The sequence below is a fragment of the Eschscholzia californica genome, unplaced genomic scaffold (assembly GCF_041429995.1).
Source record: "Eschscholzia californica isolate CP2 unplaced genomic scaffold, dmEscCali1.0.p SCAF_2, whole genome shotgun sequence".
Taxonomy (NCBI): domain Eukaryota; kingdom Viridiplantae; phylum Streptophyta; class Magnoliopsida; order Ranunculales; family Papaveraceae; genus Eschscholzia; species Eschscholzia californica.
The window spans coordinates 913,970-934,486 of NW_028238309.1; the positions used below are offsets into that span (position 1 = coordinate 913,970).

The window sequence follows — 20,517 nt, forward strand, 5'->3', positions numbered from 1 at the left end:
TGGGATGAATTTTCTATGTGCTATGTTTATAAAGTAGATGCTCTTTTTAGCTCGACGAGCGTACATCCCTTATGTTGGGGAGATGTCAGGGCCCGATATTTGGGGGTTGTGATTTACTTGCTAAATTCATTAAAATTAGTGTTTTTGCACATTTTCGTTAATCCAGGAACAGAATCTATCAGACACCTAGATTCATGGATTCGAACTAATTGAATCCTTTGTATGAGAAATTCCTCGAATTGGTTTTCCATCTCCATTAAGGATAGAATTGACAACTCAAAGTTTCACATCATCCCTTTCCGTAGCAGTACCTTGACCAACTCTGGGTCCAGTAGAAGCAAGCTCTACGGTAAACTCAGCAACAATAACGAAAGTGATAGAAATCAGAGGGTTCATGGTAAACCCCTCGCACCATTTTAAGTAAAAAAAAAGTTCTGCATCTGCAAATGACGACTTATCTTCATAAGAATTTATGACTTTCTGCTTATTCAGGTCTAAACATCACTTAATCAATGTTTTCTTTTTATTATGTGATTGTCGTAAATTATTTAGCTCTCATATAATGATCTAATGTTCATATAATACAAAAAATCATTTTTCTACTTTTAGGAAACACTAACAAAAAAGTAGAGGTGGAGAAGTTAGGGCACTTTGAGTAGGGGCCAACTCAAAACTTTTAACCCTCAATTGTCTATATACTATATAGGCATTTTAGGGTTTTAAGTTCAATGCTTCTCATTATACAACCCTTGCCAAAGTGTCCTTTTCTATTTACTTGTAAGGAATGAAAAGACCAGAAGTAGTCTCTTCTGCTTGTTCGCGTGCTCCAATCGATCTCTTGTATAAGTGCACGTCCACATCGAAAAATGTACTATTATTGGAAATAATAACAAAGAAAAAAAACCATTGGAATCTAGTGATTTCTATGAATCTTGTAAAATTCTATCTTGTATAATGCAGCTACTAGGTTAAAATTAGGCACTTAGTTCAACAAAAAAAAAAAAGGTTAAAATTAGGCACCAAGCCGATTTAAAACTATCTTGGTAGAGTCCAATGGTCAATTCTAACCAAATTCTAATGTAGTTCTCTCTTTAACGATGATTTATTACATATATCATTTGCAGATCTTTAGAAAATTCTAACTATGCACGAGAACCTTAAGATGCACCAAAGTAGAATAAACTTTTCGTATTTGCCCATCTCTACTTTTGAGTCGCCAGTCAAAATCAGTGACTAAAAGAGAATAAAATCACATATTTGAACGCCTAATTTAATACACTTTATTCTTTGAATAATATAATATTATATATGTAAGTGCTGATGACGTCTTCACTATGAATATTCCATTATAATTATTTGTTCGTGGTTTATTAATATATTTATAAGCTGGTTAGAGCTTTAAGAATCATCTCTATGATGGAGTCCAGACAAATTTGATAAAAAATAAAAAACTGAAACTATTTCACTCAGTAAAATTTACTATTGTCAGTAAAATGTTGTTTTTACATATTTATGAAGAAGTGAACTTCGAGACTTTTGATCTTCTAACTTTACAGTTTGTTACTGAAAAAGTTCTTTCAAATATCTGAATTGCTAAGCCAACCTAACGTTGATGTATTTTGTCACAAACGGAAAATGACAAAGTTGTGAACTAATAATAAGGTTAATAACTATTAATCAAAGGGTTAGAATATCCAATTATTCTCTAAATTAATTATTAGAAGACATCACTTTATTCTAATTCCCAAGTGATTAAAATTAGTCCATTCATTTCACTTTGTGTTCTAGGAGTAAAAAAAAAAAGGAGGGAAACTCCATTAAAATTAGTCCATCCATTTTGATGATGGTTAAGTTGATCTAGAAGATGCATATGAGCAAAAGAAATATCAAATATTAGAATTGGCCAAGTTTTGCATACTAATTTGCAATTCAATACGGACTCTACGGCTACGCAAAAAAGTATATTTGATATGATCTTTTCTCAATTTTTGTGAAAAAGGAAGGTAGGACGATCTCTAAGTGAAAGCTTGTGAAATAGAAATTGATGACAAGGCAATTTGATAATACTTCTATAAAGATATCCGCATTTTTTGTAAAGACATCTGCATTTTTGATCAGTTATATGAACAAAAGAAACGGTAAAAGTTTTATATTCACTCGTGCTAAAACAAAATGATAATATAATTCAACGTTATTCGTACGAGAATGTAAGATTGAATAATGAGCCATGTGACTATGTGAGAGGGACTATTATTGTCACAAAAGATGGTAGGAGTTGTGCTCAAATGAACTCCAATGGTGCATAAATGGAACTCAATCAGAGCCTGTTCCGCCATTCCCATGACCCCATTTTCCCCTACAATACTTCTGCAAGAAACCTTTGTCTGGTTAATGTTTTTGGAAGTCTATGCGATTAAGTCATCGCCTAAATAAATACAAGTATGGAAAACTCAAAAACGGAATCAAATCTAAATGAAAAATCTAAACAAAACTGATACCATTGCACTGAAAGTCAAACACAAAATCAAATATAAAGAAACTTTTGATTTTTATTTCAGTTTGCCAAAAAAACACGACATGCCCACGAGAGGCGACACCTCGGAAGTTGGGCATAAGCCATGGCCATTCAAGCATATCAATAGCCCATATTACATTTTGGTACAACAACATACCTAATTACGGGACATTTCTCCCCACATCAATGTTTCATCCAGACGACCGTACTATCAATTCTTGCACGAGGAATGACAGACGACCATACTATCAATTCTTGCGCGAGGAATGACAGATTATGGACATCAAATATATCAAAAAAAAGATTTTTCGAGAGACTGTTTTTCCTCCCCAAAGAGGATTCCAAACACAAAAGTAAACATTGTGATCTTTGTATTAGAATCATAGATTTGTTTTTGTTCACTAAAGAAGTTCTTCTTCACCATTTTCTTCCTTTCCCGCTCTTTCAGAAATTTGCCCGAGATAAACGGTCAGGTGTAACAAAGTTATCAAGTAGGCCCACATAATGACCTACGATGACATCTCAACCGTTAGATCTAACAAACTAACTCCCGGTCCCACCAATTACGTCCACCTCAACTACTGCCCGTTGCCCTTTTCTTCAACCATCAAACTTCCTTATAATCATTGGCTCCCTTTTTTCCCTCTCTCTCTCTCTAGTTCTAGGGTTTTCATCGCGATCCATCGTAGATCGAACAATGCCGATTACTTCAATGAGGTTTCTCTTACTCTCTCGATCTGTTATCTAGGGTTTCAAATTTATCTTATCTTGACGTCTAGTCTCTTAAAATTGGTGAGAATCGTTGAAATTATTGATTTTGAAAGAATTATAATTGGAACTGATTATTTAGTTCGAATTCGCGAGATTTGGAACCTACAGAGATTTAATTTGTTCCTTCTTTGAATTGTTCTTGCTGTTGATTACCATCGGATTAGGGTTGTTGAAAAATTCCCTAAGTTTTTCTAATTTTGGCGAGGGTTTTTATCTGAAGAGGAGTTAGTTTGGATGATTTGGTTGAGCTAAATGTGGAATTCGGGTAGTTAAGTTAAATTTAATGCATTTGGAGTAAATGTGGTTACTTTTTGGGAAAATTGTGGATTGTGGTGTGATAATTTCACAAAGAAGATAGTATTGTTGTATTTTGTTGTACTAGTTAAAGATTGATGGAAATGCACTCTCGGGGAAGGGATTCTTCGCCTGAATTGGCCGGAAATTCAGGTTCTGGGTCAGTTCCAGTGCGGTTTGTTTGGCCTTATGGTGGGAAAAGTGTATTTGTTAGTGGTTCTTTCACAAGGTGAGAGACTTCAATCATATATATATATATATATATATATATATATATATATATATATTTACTAAATGTGTTATTTAGCTTTCAATGATTGAAATTAGTCAATGCTTTTGTTGGTTTACACAATAAGGTTCTACCCGTTTGCGTATTCTTATTAGATAATAAATAATTCACTTCATTAATGATTTAATGTGGGTAATTTTGTATACCATAGGTGGTCGGAATCTTTGCCGATGTACCCGGTGGAGGGTTCCCCGTCAATGTTTGAGGTTATTTCCAGCTTACCGCCAGGATATCATCAGGTTAATATGCCGGATTTATTGTTCTAGTACACTTTTAAGTTTTTAACTTTTATATACAATGCATTTGGTGGATGAACTTGAGTAGTAACTCGAGGGAGGAAGTAATTTTTGATGGTCATAGAGCCACAACAAGATGTTAATTGTTTATCGCGTAACAGTGGTTGTCTTGAATATTTTGTTAAAGCATTGTCATCAACTCGATTGTTGAAAATAATGTCTTTGGGATGAGAACTTTATCTTTGAAATGTATACTTTTATTTCTCAAAGATAATTACAAACACTTTGCTTTATAGACTTATGCCTCACAACTCAAACACTCTTTTTAACTACACCCACACTCACTCTTTATATACTCTCACTTATACACAACCTCTCAAGTTGCTTGATCTTATGGTGATCAAATGAGAAGGGTTACATAGGTATTTATACTAGTCCTAGGATATTTCTAGAGTATGTAAGATACTTTCTAGAAGCTTCTCTAGAAAGTTGTAGAACCATTATTCTAGAAGTAGTTTTCTAGAATACAATAATAAAATAATAATCTAGATACTAGATATTTTTATAGTTAAGGATAATTCTAGAGAAAGAATTCTCTAGAAAGAACCTTCTAGAAGATGAAGGAGAGTTTGATGGTGATACTTTCAACACCCTCATCTTCTAGAACTCTCTCATTCGAGACTTCTCCCTTACTAGAAAGTATCGTGTCTAGATACTTCCTTGTAAGTATATTACAGAGAACTAAATCTAGAATAATGTTTCTGCAACTCTCTAAAGAAGCTTATACAAAGCCTTCTAGATACTTTAGAGTTATCCTAGGACTAGTATACATAACTGTGTATCCCTTGCGTTGAACCATCAAAGAGCAAGCAGAGTATGAAGATAGTGTGAGTGAGTGTTTGAGTTGTGAGCGTTAAGTGTACAAATGAATTGATTGTAAACTATCTTTGAGTGTAATAAAACTATACATTTCAAAGATAAAGTCCTAAAGCATTATTTTCTACAAGCTGGTACCAGAGCGAGACGATGTGGATCGTTCTTTCTCCTTTGAGGTTTGGTAAGTGTTATTAAATTAGCAGTGTTATAAAAAATTTGAAGAACAGTCTGGGGCTGAGAAAATTATTGGTCTAAGACCAAGTTTGGTAATTTTGCATCATCATATTGATGATGGATCTTGCGAGCTCAGCATGTGCACTCACTAAACTCTACAAAAGTAACTATAGATATAGGCAGGCACATACCAAGTCTTACTCAGAAGGGCACGACTTATGGGAGGTTGTTGGTGGTACATAGAATACGCCTCCACTACGCGAAAATGCTGTTGAATCTAAAAATGGCGAATTATAGCTGAGAAAGTATTGTATGCTGAAGACAACAATCGAGGATGAACTGCTAGAGCATATTGAAGACACAGATACACATAAGGTTGCATCAGACAAGTTTGCATCCTTCTTCTCTAAAACATCTTGCTCTTCTCCAACTCTTAGATTATGTGTTGATGAATACGAGACTAGGAAGAATGTCAATTAATCGATATTTTATTAAATAAAAAATATTTTTCGTGAGATTAATGAGTTAAATCCCAAGGCAAAAATTGTCGAAGAATGAAAAAATGGATTGTTCGCGGTTTATAGTCTGAATACAAGCGAGCAATCACAACTGTTACTGTTGGGTCTCTCAACTTTCTCATATAGAGTTAGAAAATTTATTAGCTGAAGTAAAGACATTGCCCAAACAAGATGGTAGAGTCCCGTCAAGGAATGAGAGGGGGAACTCTTCAACAATAAAGTAAAAGAAAGTACAGAAGAAAGAACTTCATGAAAAATGAAGGGCATAGATGCCACATGATAGGAGGAACTCAAGTTCCCGAAGACAAATATGAGTCAACTAAAGGTGATAAAAGACACAATAATCTATATTTATAATTGCGGGAAAAAGGTCATTTTGCAAGAGATTGTTGGCAAAAAAAAGAAACTAGTCGAAGGTAATACAATAACTTATGTGGTCACCAAGATAATAGTGAAGATGATGAAATTCCAAGCATCTGTAGCAGTAATTGGGTATGCACGAGAGGCCTGTGCTGAAGACAAGACGAAACTAGGGATAAAAGATGAAGAACTAGCAATTGTTGCAACCTCCAACCCAAATCGAGTAATTATGATGAAGATTGGACCGTTGATTCTTTGTGCTCCAAACAGGAGTGGCGATAAGAAGTTATCTAATATGTGCGAGTAAAAGGAGATCGAGTTGTATTGACAACTAAGAACTCACCGATGTCAATAACACATGTTGGAAAGTCGATGGTAAGTTCTCGCTTCAGTCCACAACAAGTGTAGCTGCAAAATGTTTACAATGTACCAGGGATGAAGAAGAATTGACTGTCAGTGTCACAAATTATATCATCATGTAAGTATGTGTTGTTTGGTATCAAATATTTTAAGGTATATAAAGACCTTACAATTTCAGGCACACCAATAATGGAGGGACAACGATTAGAGTCTATCTACATATTTCTGCATAATCAAGATGTGTATATAAAACACGAGAGTGTGAGACTGCAGATTTATGACATGCACGAGAGATGATACTTCCAGACTCTAAGGATTTAGTAGAAGAACTCCAAGAGAGGTTGGGAGAAGACAATCAAATATAAGTACAACCTGAGATGGAGGAAATAAGTTTCCTGGAAGTAGACAAAAACCTAGAACTTAGTCCACCAAAAGTACATAGTCCATAGAAAACTTGAGTACACCGTGAGACTTCAGAAGAAAGGGAAACAAATCAACAAGATAAAGAAGCGTAGAAAAAACTTAGAAGGTCGACTAGGTATGAGGAAGCTTTGAGTGTTTGAGTTAGAAGTCGTAAGTGTATAAGGGAATTGTTTGTAAACTATCTTTGAGTGTAATAAGATTATACGTTTCAAAGCTAAAGTGCTCAACCCTAAAGCATTGGTTCCTACATATTTGCCCTGATGAAAATCCTTTGCCAATTGGCATCACTTTTACTATAGTAGGTACTGATTCTACAATAAACGATAACTATATCTCATTTTTCTATTTGCAGAATGACAGAAGTTATGCATATATATACCTTTAGTAAGTTTATAGACATAACTGGAAGTTCCAAAATGGATTTTAGGTAATTAGTCCTCTTCTGTTCTTGTGCTGAAATACAGGAACTGCTAATTTAATTTTGAGAGTGACTATTGTTTTAATTTCAACCTCATTCAAAGTGGAAATCTAGAAGTATTTTTGTTGACTGAAAACATTCAACTGCAGCATAATTTCAAAGAAATTTGAGTTCTCAATGATCATTAGTCGTAAATTCGTACCAAAAAATGAGTATTTAGGGTTCTCAATCCCCCAACATCCATCTATTACTATTAAAAATGTAGATAATTTCCCAATGCTAATTATATTGTTGCTAAGGGTACACAGACGATTTGCTCCGCCTTGAGGCGTACACCGCGCTGCGTATGTGACTATTTTTCTTAGAGGGAAAAACTGATGCGACATTTATAAAGAAAGATAACATATTCTTTTTCACTTTCGCTACAATAATATCAAGTCTTGAGTATTTAACAAACAAAATATATCAATTTAGTTACTTCTTGTGTCGCATAGACTTAAATGCTTTTATCTTTTGTTTCTTCTTTAGATGCGTACGCCTCGCGACGTAGACAAACCAAATTGCTTTCAGGCGCGCCTCTAGGAGTACACATTTATCTACAGAGTATTAATTCACAACCTTATGTTAACTGTATGTTCAAAGAGAGTACTAATAGGGATTAAAAACATTATATACTACAATCTTACAAAATAACCTCACTCTAGTTGCTCGTATACAACTAAGCTGAAAAAGAAATGAAGAATGAAGAAAAGCAAGAGCAAGTTGAACCTTAATATTTAACTCATTCAACCAACCATCTACTATTCTCTAATTGCTCTTCTTTTTTTTGAACTCAGCAGATTCTTACGATTAGATTGGATCCATAGGACTATTATAGATGAATTCATGACAATCTATGTTCAATGCCAAAATGTTTAGTTAGCAGCAAAATATCGAGAACACGTTAACTTTTCTTTCTCCTTTTCCCCTTGGAATTTTTTGAAAATCATATCATACTCTGTTTGCTTACCAGAGTTGAATTTTTTTAATTATTAACTCCTTCAAGCTTTTATATGTTCCTTATAAGTTGTAGTGCTGTCTGTTAGTTCTAGCCTTCTATTGATGCATCTCTTTTGGTCTACCTGCTCATTTCTTTATATGTGACATTCTTGCATTCCATTAAAAAAACAAAGGAATAGTAACTCTTAGTTAATTAAACTGAGGTGTTGAGACATAGTCAAGGATGGAAATGATGCTAAAGGTCATTTTTTGCTTTCCTGTTGATATGATATTTTTCCTTGGACATGAACTTTTTTGCATTTATAGTTGTGAAACCTGATCTTTTTCATGTTTCATTTTGCTTTACACACAGTACAAATTTTTTGTTGATGGAGAGTGGCGTCATGATGATCGTCAACCTTTTGTGTCTAGTAACTATGGGATGGTGAATGTTATGAAGTTGACTGTGGAACCCGATCCCGTTCTTTTACACTTGAGTCCAGAGACACCTCGCTCCAGATCCCACATGGATCTGGACAATGATGGTCTTCATCTTGTGGTAAGTCTGGCTCTTGGACCTGGGCTCCTATAATTCTGTTGGTGGTATTACTTTTGGTTTTAGATGTGACTATAAGCTCCTATTTCCCCATCTGCATGTTGTCGAGCTATTTCTGTTTGCTCAGCATTGTGTTTCTCGACTCAAATTTCTGAAAGAATTTGCAGAACTGTGGCGCAGTTGTTTATGCATGAGTAGTTTTGGGATTGTAAGTCCATCATCAAGTTCAAGATACCACAGGTGTATGACGTAGAGACTAACTTATGACAGCCTAGCTTTCCCCTTCCTTTTGTGCCTTGTGCCTGTCATTTCATTTTTCTGCTTGATAAGTAGTCTCTTTTCCTTTTCCTTTTTTTTTTTTAAATCACGGAAGAGTGAGACAAAATTGCACTCCAGACAATGTCTTCTGTCTTTCCTTTTCTTTTTGGCAACTTTTGTTGTAGTTCATCAGTTTGAAAGTTGATATTAAGTGTGTCCTACGATAATCTTATATGAGTAACTAGATATCATTTTTTTTTTATATATGAAAGAACAAAAGATAGTAAACTAGCAGATGATACCCTGCAGGAAACAGTTGCAAGTTTTTCGGCTGCTGACTTAGAGGTCTCCCGCCACCGTATTTTGGCCTTCTTGTCCAAACATACAGCGTATGAGTTGCTTCCTGATTCAGGAAAGGTTTGGATACTTCACACTGTTATATAGCCTGCTTGTTTCATCTGGGTACAGGGCACTCACTTTATTGGTAAGAATCCAGATTTTGATCCATATGATCGCAGGTTATTGCTTTGGATATTAGTCTACCTGTCAAGCAAGCTTTTCATATTCTCTATGAACAGGTAATAATTTCTTTGGTTATAAATGGTAGAATTTCATTTTCTTCTCAGAATGTTCAGACTCCAGGGTACTTCATTGTTGCTTTCTCCTTTCCTTCTATGCTTAAGTCATTTTTTTGGTTCGTGTGAAACTTATGTTAACGAGAACGAGGATTTAGGATTAGTAAGATATACATTTGTTTCTGAATCAAGTTCTTTCCAGGGGCTTACCATGGCTCCTCTGTGGGATTTCTGCAAGAGGCAATTTGTCGGAGTTCTTAGTGCGTCAGATTTCATCTTGATTTTGAGTGAGGTATGTTGTATGTGTTAATGTGTTGAAAACATGTAATATATGTGAAAACACCTCAAACATGTGTATTAAATGATGTAGCCTTAGGTGTCTGATCTAGTATAATTTCAGAATTACGAATCTAGCTTCCATACATGTGACATCATGCTGCTCATGCAAGCGTTGGTCTCTAGCTTAAAATATGCAAATGTTAGTATTTTAGTCTGTTACTCGTCTTAATAAACTATATTCCGCAGTTGGCCTTCACCTCTTAGCTTAAGGATGTTATGGTATCCACCCTTTTTAACGTCACCCATTCATTTACTCCTTTTTAGCTCGCTTACATTTTGATGCTGCTAAGTGAATCTTATAACGAATGGTTAGGATGTCTTTTACTCAAGGTTTTGTAAATTGTTCTATACATTGTTTACACTTTATGGGATTGTGGGTTCTCTCAAAAGTTCCTTGATGAGCTCTCACGACAAGCTTATATTATTACTAGTCAACTGTTTTCTTGATTTGCTTTATGGTACACACACTGCAGCTTGGAAAGCATGGGTCAAATCTGTCAGAGGAAGAGCTTGAGACACACTCTATATCTGCTTGGAAAGAGGGAAAAAGAAATCTCAAAAGACAAATTGATAGGAACGGAATGGCGTTCCTTAGGGGTCTCGTCCATGTAAGTTTTTCATGTTGGCGATATCATAACTTTATTAAGCATGATACCAACTTTTCTACTTCAATATCTTACTTTATAAACGTTTAGGAACTTATCAAATCGATGGACTGAAAGAACTGATCAAAGCTTGAGAATACTAATCAAGCAAACGATGTTTAGATGTTACCTGTTGGTAGATTAGTTAGCTGTTAAGCTTATATCTGTGCATTGTTATATCGGCCAGATATACTTATTCTCAGATGTATGATTATGACATATAGACGAACATAAAAATGCACGTAGACATATTTTGCTTTCTGCAAGTTTTCACTTGTCCATAGCCTTGTTTCACGAAGGCAAACCCATTATGTTAGCAGCTTATACCTAATTGGTTGTTTAGGAAGTTCCAAATTTTTGTAAACCTTCGACATAATAAATCATGTCCAATGAGGTTTGGTGGTTGTTCTTTAAATTTTCCTATGTGTATTTTGGCTTCTCACCCTTATATAGGTAAGTTACATGATTTATGTTAAATTGTTAATACATATAATATTAAACAATTTCGGTCTTTCAGATATTTCATTAGTCATTGACTCATTGCCTTAACTTGGGTGATTGTAAAAAGAACTTCATGGCATATAATATTCCATTTTGCTTCAGTGCTCTCCTCATCTTACATTATCATGCATAAAGAATCGGATGTTTTTTGTAACCCTGTAACTTCATTGATACAGGCGGGCCCTAATGATTCATTGTATGATCTTTCTATGAAAATTCTGCAAAATGAGGTGTCTACTGTTCCAATCATCCATTCCCCTTTACAGGATGGTTCAACCCCACAGCTATTACACATCGCATCTCTTTCAGGAGTTTTGAAATGTAAGTCAGATTCATTTAACTTAATAGTTCTTGATACATAATCTATTACCGACCAGTTGGGCTTCCTTATGTTCTCCAGGTATTTGCAGACATTTTAGACATTCTTCTACCTCTTTGCCCGTTCTGGAGCAACCAATTTGTTCAATTCCTTTGGGCACATGGGTTCCCAAAATTGGAGAGCCAAATGGACGATCATTAGCAACGTTGAGGCCAAATGCATCTCTTAACTCTGCCCTAACTTTGTTAGTCCAAGGTAAGTTTCTTGTTATCATTTATGGTCCGAGTTCTTTCTTGCAAGTTGAAACAAAGTAACAAGGCCTGCAAGGGCACAAACCATGCCACAGATTGAAGCAAGATCACAATATTATATGAGTTGCTCTCTAATATACCTGTTTCATTTGCGAGTTCGAAAAGAAAATATCCCCTTATTGAGATTTGAGAACACCTTTCAAGAAAGCGACTGGCACATGAATTTGGTTTGGGTAAATAGTATTAACTAGTTTTATGCAAACAGATCTGTTAATTATAGTCCTTTTGTTTTGATTGTATTCATATGTTTTCTTCCTTCGCAGCTCAAGTTAGCTCAATACCAATAGTTGATGATAATGACTCGTTGCTGGACATATATTCTCGAAGGTAATTGGAAGTTTTCTGCAGTTTCTTCAGGGTTTGATTCCAGTATACCTTCAGATTCTACAATGGCTTGCCAGTTTGTCTTAACTTATTATATTCACTATTTTCTTCTCAAAAATTATGATCATGATTTCCATGACAGTGATATCACAGCGTTGGCGAAAGATAAAGCATATGCCCAGATCCAACTCGATCAAATGAGCATTTTTCAGGTTAACTGTTAAACCTTATCTTCCTGCGTATCTTCCGTAAATCTGTTCAAACCCTAGAAGTGTACTACTTCATAAATATCCTTTAGTGTGTTACCAAAATTTATATGCAGATCTTGCATTTGCAAGTGTTTTTTTGTGAGATAGATGCTGCTTAAATTGATAAAATAGGACTATGTAGAACACAACTTTAACAAGCAAATTTGAAAAGGAGGAAAATGCACGAGAGGCACGCACTTTAACATCTGAATGAACATTTCTAGCAAAGTCTCGAAGCACTGGCAAACTTAAAACAAGTAATAAGTGACTGTTTCTTATTGAGAGAAACCTATTCTGATGATGCATGAGGAATTATGATGAAAGATAATATTTTGTAGAAATGATAGGTCGTGAGAAAATTTTCTTGATTGTGTTAATAGTTGGAGATTTTGTTATCATAAAACAATCCTGATAACAGTAATTATATAAAGTGAGACAATGTTCTTGCAGGAGATGAAGCAATGTGCAACTTAATATATCCTTTTTGTTCTTATTTATATTTGACAGGCATTGCAACTTGGCCAAGATGCCAAGTCTCCTGGTGGCTTCTTCAACGGGCAAAGATGCCACATGTGTTTGCGATCTGATTCTCTTCATAAAGTTATGGAACGATTATCAAATCCGGGTGATTATATTCTTCTTTTGTCTAAAATTCAATTACAAAAGCTTGAAATAGCTCCTTTAGGTGTGCAATAGTTTCCTCAGAATGACCCAAGAACCAGATCATGTCACTCTTAACAGATACCATGTATCTTCACTTATTTTAAGTCAATCGATTTATGTACATTATTTAGTTTTTCACAGGTACTAATAAAAGAAAGAGACGAGAATGCTTGAAGATTGTTTTCGGGTTTATCTTTTTACTCATCTGATTTCTGCACCTCGGTTTAACAGGTGTGAGGCGACTTGTAATAGTGGAGGCTGGGAGCAAGCGTGTAGAAGGCGTTGTCTCATTAACCGATGTATTTAGGTTCTTACTTGGGTAATAAGAAGCTTGATGATAGGAATCCGGTTAAAAGAGACAGCCTCTGTTACTTCCAAGGAAACCGATCCAATTTTTCGTTGAATCATGGCAACACTAGTTATTCTGCATCGATAAATCTTAACAGACAGATCTTTTATGAGTCTGAAGTTGAAAGAACCTCGCGTTTTCAGAGCTCCTTCCTTCTCGGGATTAAAGGCCAGGAGAAGAGGTCTGGAACTGCAAGAATGATTTTATCATCTTCTTTCTCACTTCCATTTCTTCGTGTTATCTTCCGTATATGTCTGCTCAAATGTGCATTATATTGCTAGTTATAGTTCAGCATCCTTGTAAAGGGCATGGTAGGATTGACAACTAACATAAAAGAATAAGAGCAAGAAGCCGAAACTTGAGACAAGTGGATGAACGTAATCGTCGCCACTACCTTGCTGTGCAGAGAGATCATTTGTTTTAACCAAAAATATTACCATACTTACGACAATTGTACAACAAGATTCTTTTTTTTTTATGGATGATTTTTTTACTCGGTTGTATTTATTGCTTTTCTAATTTCGAAACTTGTTGAAAGCAATCTGAACCAGACAAAATGAATATGTTATATTGTATTAATATAATCACTTTTTTGCTATTACCATATGAATCAATGAGTTCCGTAATGCCTCAAACCTGAGACCTAAAAGGCGAAAACAGTTTCACGACTACTCCAACCAAGCGTTGTTAGCGAATTGTTGTAGTTTACTTATTAGGGTTTGCAGTAAAGGTTCATTGTGCAGCAATATTACTGTACCACACTGTTTTGTGTTGTTATTTTTGAATATTTTTTATTGGCTTTTTCAAATCACTTCATAAACACATGAGAAAACAATATCCCATAAGAATGCCAGTTACTTCATTGGGCTGAAGATCATACGCAAAACGACTAATAAATTATGATCTTATTAGTTTTAGATCAAGAGGTAAAGAAAACAAAAGAACAGTATCCGCAAATTAGATTTTATTCTCATATACAGTACTGAACGATTAAATTTTTTGACATGAAGTAGTCAATTTTTCTAAGTTTTGCCAGCAGCAATTTTAACACGCTAATTTGCGCCTGGAATGTAAATAAGGAGCTAATCTACACAGCAGTGCAGTTTAGCACTCGCTATCTTGCACGAGGCGTAGGTTACCAGATGCTACAAATCTGACAAAGGTATAAAAAAGGTGGATTCTTTGGGGAATAAAGAAAAGTCTCTAGGGAATAAGAGACCTGGTCAATCAAGGTTGACTCAGAGGACATTTTTAAAATTGACCCAAAAACAAAGCTGATTGTATTTCAACCCTTATTCTTCATCTTCCTCCTCACTCCACAATTTCCGACCACCGTTGCCACCACCATTATATCCTCTTTGAGTGCTCTCCATCTCTCTTTCTCTCAATACCAATCTTCTCTTTCTCCTTCTCTGTTTAATCATCCATACAAATCACCAATAACTATATGAATAGAGAGAGAGAGAGTTTTGAGCGAATGCTTTTATCGAACAAGGAGATACTCGACGAAACCCATATGTTTATACTATAGATTTTCGAGCAATCGATGATGTATGGTATACCGTTCAATTGTTTCTAAAAGACAAAACTCTAATAGTTTGTTACTTAGGTTTCTCGGAAGAACACGATGACAAATTCGAAGCAGAAGATTTCAAAAGTTTAAAAGATACAGATGAATTCAAAAAATTATTTTGCCCTAGTGTAGTGCAAGACAGTGAGTGCTCGATGTTAGCCCCAAAATGGTGGTTTGTGTTTCTTATGATTATGGCCAAGACGTTGTCAAGTTTTAGAACGCCATTATTGCATGGGTGAGTGCTTATTAATTTTGAGATCAATTAGGGCAAGATTAGTTAAAAATTTGGGTTTTTTTTATGAATGGTCTTGTTCAAATGTTTGGGGTTATTTCTGAGATCAATTAGAGATATATATAGAGAGAGAAGGTCAAGAGAAAGAAAAGAAAGAGATGAACAGAGAAGCCTAGTTTTAAGAGAAGACCTAGTTTTAAGAGAAGACCTTGTTTGAAGAGGAGTTTTAATGGCTTACCTTGAGAATTTATTGGTTTAATTGAAACAGGGGATTTCAATATAAGAACAGGAGATTTGTTTTCTTTGCAAGGATCTAAATTTAGGGTTTCGGATTGATTTAGTAATGTGGGTTTCACAGAGCTCTTAGATGAAACATTAATGGAGGCTGGTTCTTTTGTATCTTCATCATCCAAAACAACATTATTCCAAACCTGAAGATTTCGAGTGTTTTTAGTATTTGGGTATTGAAGATAATCATTGAATTAGCTTTAAGAGAGATAAATTGCAATTTCTATGAGAGAGAGAAGAATGGCGGATTAAGGTTTCTCTGGAGAGAAAAAATTTAGAGAGAAAGAGTGAGCAGCAGGAGAGAGTATGAGAGAGAAAGATGTGGAGATGAAGATTAGGGACCAAAATGCAAGAAATCTAATTTTCGGACCAAAACTAAAGATGTCCACAAAGTCAAGTCTGTTTGACCAAATTCTTTATTCCCCTGAGACTTTTATTTATTCCCCAAAGCCGTGGCCATAAAAAAAAAAAGAGACAATTTTGAATTCCAAGATACAAATTAACAAAATTAACATGTTGGAGGTTATTTAGAAAGTTGATCGTCTCTATTTTGATAAGTTGGTCGTTTTGAAGAGGTCAAAATTGAGTTAGCCTAATCCGAAATTTGATCTCAAGACCTTAACTATGTGATTCAAGGTTTTCACCACGTGAGGTAGCCAGAGAATTTGTTTAAGAAATGGAAATACATACATAAACATTAGCTAGTGCACTATAACACAGACGAGCCACATTAGGGCCGTGGGAGCACACACCCCTATGGCTATGTGGACTCGCCCCCGGCCTACCCTACTGCCTTATAGAGGACAAGAAGGGCAACATTGTCCTTTCACACTATCTGAAAGAAGGAAAATAATATTACCCCTGGTCCTATTACAAACTTCTTAATTATAGAAAGTTTCTAATAACACCCACCAAATCCACCAAATGGACACATGCACGAATTAATACCAGAGAACATTCTATAACTTCACAAAAGGTTTGAGGCCAAAATTCCCATTGTCACATTGTGTATATATGCATCGACACAGTACATGGCTTAAAAACACTTTTAAAAGATGACTACAACAACAAGAAGAAGAACAACCACAACAAGAACAACAAATACATCACTGACGACTTCAAATCCAACAGACAATGATATCGACGAAACTGAGAATTTTGCATGACCTATGTAGTAAACGTGGGAAACAAAAAAAGAAAAATTATCTGATGTTCTTAACTGTAACATCGGCAGATGGACGGCAACTCTTGACACTAAAGGATTGTACAGGCGCACATGTTCTGCTTTGCCATCTCATCCTGGTTCTTGTCTATTTCGCAACAAAAACAACACATGTTAAAGTGGGGCAAGTAACGGCAGAACAACAAGCTTAGAAGAAAGAGAAAGAAACGAGAAGCAATGTCTTTTCATATCCCTAATACTAACTTTTCGTTCTCCAGACGTAATTGATCATGTGTCGGTGTGTGCTAGTTTTTCTAAGAATTTGGATTTAACAAGAAAATTGGTCCAATTTCCACAAGTCATTTGGGTAGAGACTTCCTACTACAAGACTAAGAAAGGTAAAGAACTTTAATGGAAATGTGCAGAGAAAGGGATAATTACAGTACCTGTCTTCTTTCTAGCTAGAGAAGGCTGCACAACTACGTGCATGGTAATGACTCCACCAGGATTATCGCCAAAAGGTATACTGGACTCAGCTAGTGTCTTATTGTTTTCCAAGACTTTTCCAGAATATATAAGTTTCACATCATTTGCTGACTTCGGAATTACTGTTTTATCTGCCAACAGAAAGGTCTTGTAGAAGCTTAACAAATTATCATAAAAGTACGATAAAACACGGAAACAAATCAATACTTTGAACCAAATCAGAGCGTTCATTCAAGTTCAAAACTCGTCACGTCAGACTGCCAACCGTTACTTTCACAAAATGCTTGTACTATGAGAATGATTTACATGACGAGATAATCATCGTCACTTGACATAAGCATTAAGATTAGTTCCATGTGGAACTACAACTTTTACAAGCAAAAAACGTTCAATGATAAAAGCAAGAGGTGTATTCAGATGGTTTTAACTTTGATAAGTCAAAGCGAAGTTATAAACTTCATTTAGTAGTCCATATTCTCCACTTTATAGCTAGGTAATCAATAAGTACACAAGTTTCTCTTTTCAAGTGATTTATCTAATAAGAACATCTCCAAACTCCAAAGATTCCTTCATGTTATTCCAAAAGTTTCAGATAAGAAGGTTCGGCTAATGAAATGTCGCGTTCATGATTTAACACGTATTCAAGTTCTTAATTGCATATCTATCACTCCATATGATGACAGGTTATGATTCAAAAGTAAAGAATCTAAGTAGTGCGCGAGTACCATGCATTTATAAATCTACCAATAAGAAACCCACTACTTTACCGACAAACCCAAACAGCAGAACATAACATCTGGCGAAAATTCTAGATTTCTACATAAGATTATCAGAGTATATTTGTGAAGATGCCGAAAAGTTCAGTACCTTGAGGCCATTGAGAAACTAGTCTTTCTTTAAGTGTTGCCACAGTTGTAGTTGATGCATAATTAGTATGACCAATATCTGTGCCATCGAAGATTCGAAATTTAAGTTCAATACTCTCAGCTCCGGACATTCTAACAACTCTTCGTCAATTTTCTATCGCGATTCTCACTAAAACTAGAGATTCAATCCCAAAATCGCAAAACCCCAAAAATACCTTGCTCACAAGATATTAATCCTTCCCCTATAACCTTCAAAGACGAAAAAAAACCCATCATTCACATAAATTATACCTTTAAATTTCATTTACCCAAATTGAAGATGATAAATTTAGAACAAAGGAAGCACCTTTTTCTACATTTGGACATGGAATTGTCAATCAAGTCCAGAACCCCTACTCAAATTCGATAAAAAGTAGAGTATATTCTTCTCCCAATTCTCCAATTAATGAAGGAAAACCTAAACCAAATATACACTTCATACAAACAAATTGCTTCTCTTTCACTCTCTAAGAAGTTCAATTTCTACAAAAACACTGGAAATTAGAATCGAAAGAGTAAAAAAAATCCCCAATTTTTTTTATCATTGATTAAGACCTAAATCAGATCAGTCCCAAATTTACGAATCAAACTAAATTTTAACTAATCGGAAAGTAACCTAAAAGGGAAAGTAAAATAGACTCTATAAGATCTAATAAAGCAAAACAATTTCAAAATCAATAAGAGTAAGAATAGGCAAGGGAGAAAAAAAAAACCCTAAATGATCAAAACAAAAACCCTAGAACGGATTGAACAAATAAAGTAGTTGTTTTTACCCGATTAAGACGCTATTAATGGAAGGAACGCGCAAAATGAAATGAAACCCTAGCTATTAGTTTCTGTCTCTAGAGTGGAGAAAAAGTGAAATTGGAAGTGATTAGAAGACGGTTGAGAGGAGTAGTTTATAGAGAAGAAGAGGTTAGAGTTGATGTTATGATCATAATAGCCGTCCGATTATTTGACTAATGTGGGTCGTACACGTCTTGATTGAACGGTTCATAAGAATCAGTTACTTTTACTGTTTAATCGTACTACTTGGTCTTTACCCACTATTTCACTTCACTACTACTGTATGTGTACATCTCTAGGAAGAGTTACAAATAAATTAAAAAAAAAAAAACTAGAGGTTCGAGGTTCGATTTCCACAAGTAAAATATATGGTTATTAAACTAAGGTTATTAAAAAAGATATAATAATGTTAGACTTTAGGCTTCTTTTATTGGATGGATTTTTCGTGGCGTCGATCTCTTCTTTTTTATGCATTTTTATTCACCATTCAAGCTTTACTATATTACCCTTGGGTTATTCCGATGGTTCCACACATAGCATCATCCATTGCATAAGTACTAGGGTATAACCCGTGCCCGATGGTTGGAAAATGAGAGAGCACTAAAACAAGAGATGGAACAACACCAAGTAAGAATATAGTTGATGTAACAACAACACCATTATTATCACTAATCACTATTATCTCTTAATATACTTTTTTTTCGTCTTTTTTTACATGATAATTCATTGCTCGCCGACAAATGCATAATATGCATCGTGCAAATTACAACCAAAATTTTAGTACGATCATATGTCTGAACCAATGCCCAAGTACTCAACTAACCATCTGGGTATGTAGGACTCAGAACTGCTTATTACATAATAGTTAACTCTATGGACTATCTTCACACATCGTCTCTTTTCGTACTCAATAGATTGAGGCAAATAATCATCGATCTTATTATTCTAAATCATTTTGGTATCAGAACAACGTAAAATAATCGTTAGAGCCAAATAGCTCCAGCTTCTCTAAGCATTGGTACCAAAGAACCACTAAGATGAAGGGACATGATAGAATTGGTGGAGCTTACTAATTTTCCACCAATGAACACAGCTGGTACAGATGGATTGCAACCCATTCTTTGGAGTGCTTTTTCCATTTCTTTTCCTCTTGGTTCTTCATCTAACTCATAAATTGCAGGGTTTACTCCAAGATCATAAAAAAGACTCTTGATAGCATGAGACATGCAACATGAGGTCTTGCTAAATATCACAACTGCCTTTTGTGATGCTAGTTTCATTACTCTATCCATTTCAACACCAATAACTATTTATCGATACACGTCTAAGTTATCCTATCTGACAGACGATTTATATAGATACGCAGTTGTACCACTAAAAATGTATCTACGTGAAGTTACAGAAATTCAATCCAAAATAGTGATCGGAGATTGATATGTCAACGATTGGATGGGGACTTAATGCATCTACTAAGGCAATTTGATAAGATAATAATAGAGAAATGTGATGGTGATATTGAAAGTTGTGAATCTTGACAATGAACTTTGTTGTAGTGTTAGTAGTAGCTAGGGTTGTGATGATAGAAAAGGTAATCCCACAACTACTTATTTATAGTGAAAAAGAGGGATTGTGGATTGAATTTTTTAAATGATTTTTTTTTTCGAAAAAGGATAATGTTCATTGGATATTTAGGTGGATGTCCAAAATACCCCTAATAGTGACCTTAGTTTTAGAGATAAAAAAGTTGTGGACTATGGGTATCACCTTTTTTCTTCTATTCTTTTCG

General features: G+C 35.0%; 3 protein-coding genes across 4 annotated transcripts; 1 reads left to right on the plus strand and 2 right to left on the minus strand.

The window, feature by feature from the left end:
- The first annotated feature begins 2,791 nt into the window (after positions 1–2,791).
- LOC147554996 (sucrose nonfermenting 4-like protein) lies at positions 2,792–13,900 on the plus strand. The gene is made up of 13 exons (XM_086660302.1): positions 2,792–3,809; positions 4,021–4,108; positions 8,586–8,771; positions 9,336–9,443; positions 9,545–9,604; positions 9,804–9,893; positions 10,414–10,548; positions 11,262–11,406; positions 11,486–11,659; positions 11,979–12,042; positions 12,182–12,251; positions 12,795–12,912; positions 13,182–13,900. Exons 1-13 carry the CDS (start codon positions 3,679–3,681, stop codon positions 13,271–13,273), a joined length of 1,461 nt encoding a protein of 486 aa, XP_086516428.1. The 5' UTR covers positions 2,792–3,678; the 3' UTR covers positions 13,274–13,900.
- A 2,433-nt stretch (positions 13,901–16,333) lies between these two features.
- Positions 16,334–18,837, minus strand: LOC147554997 (membrane-anchored ubiquitin-fold protein 3-like). Of its 2 annotated transcripts, none has more exons than XM_086660305.1 (5): positions 18,719–18,837; positions 18,253–18,428; positions 17,908–18,148; positions 17,001–17,171; positions 16,334–16,702 (listed from the first exon to the last, which is right to left on the minus strand). In XM_086660305.1, exons 3-5 carry the CDS (start codon positions 18,035–18,037, stop codon positions 16,647–16,649), a joined length of 357 nt encoding a protein of 118 aa, XP_086516431.1. In that variant the 5' UTR covers positions 18,038–18,148; positions 18,253–18,428; positions 18,719–18,837; the 3' UTR covers positions 16,334–16,646. The 2 variants fall into 2 exon arrangements, with proteins under 2 accessions (XP_086516431.1, XP_086516430.1); XM_086660304.1 differs by having other exon boundaries at positions 17,908–18,155.
- A 792-nt stretch (positions 18,838–19,629) lies between these two features.
- LOC147554998 (monothiol glutaredoxin-S3-like) lies at positions 19,630–20,158 on the minus strand. The gene has a single exon (XM_086660308.1). The coding sequence runs from the start codon at positions 20,021–20,023 to the stop codon at positions 19,715–19,717; it is 309 nt and encodes a 102-aa protein (XP_086516434.1). The 5' UTR covers positions 20,024–20,158; the 3' UTR covers positions 19,630–19,714.
- Between the last annotated feature and the right edge of the window lie 359 nt (positions 20,159–20,517).

Bases quoted from the DNA above. Each gene is read 5' to 3' on its own strand.
- LOC147554997 (XM_086660305.1), bottom strand. From the start codon at position 18,037: ATGTCCGGAGCTGAGAGTATTGAACTTAAATTTCGAATCTTCGATGGC. The intron at 17,172-17,907 runs GTACTGAACTTT...TTCTGTTGGCAG, and splicing joins AGTTTCTCAATGGCCTCAAG to ATAAAACAGTAATTCCGAAG. The intron at 16,703-17,000 runs GTACTGTAATTA...GTTGCGAAATAG, and splicing joins TCTAGCTAGAAAGAAGACAG to ACAAGAACCAGGATGAGATG.
- LOC147554996 (XM_086660302.1), top strand. From the start codon at position 3,679: ATGGAAATGCACTCTCGGGGAAGGGATTCTTCGCCTGAATTGGCCGGA. The intron at 11,407-11,485 runs GTAAGTCAGATT...TATGTTCTCCAG, and splicing joins TCTTTCAGGAGTTTTGAAAT to GTATTTGCAGACATTTTAGA. The intron at 12,913-13,181 runs GTGATTATATTC...TCGGTTTAACAG, and splicing joins GGAACGATTATCAAATCCGG to GTGTGAGGCGACTTGTAATA.
- LOC147554998 (XM_086660308.1), bottom strand. From the start codon at position 20,023: ATGGATAGAGTAATGAAACTAGCATCACAAAAGGCAGTTGTGATATTT.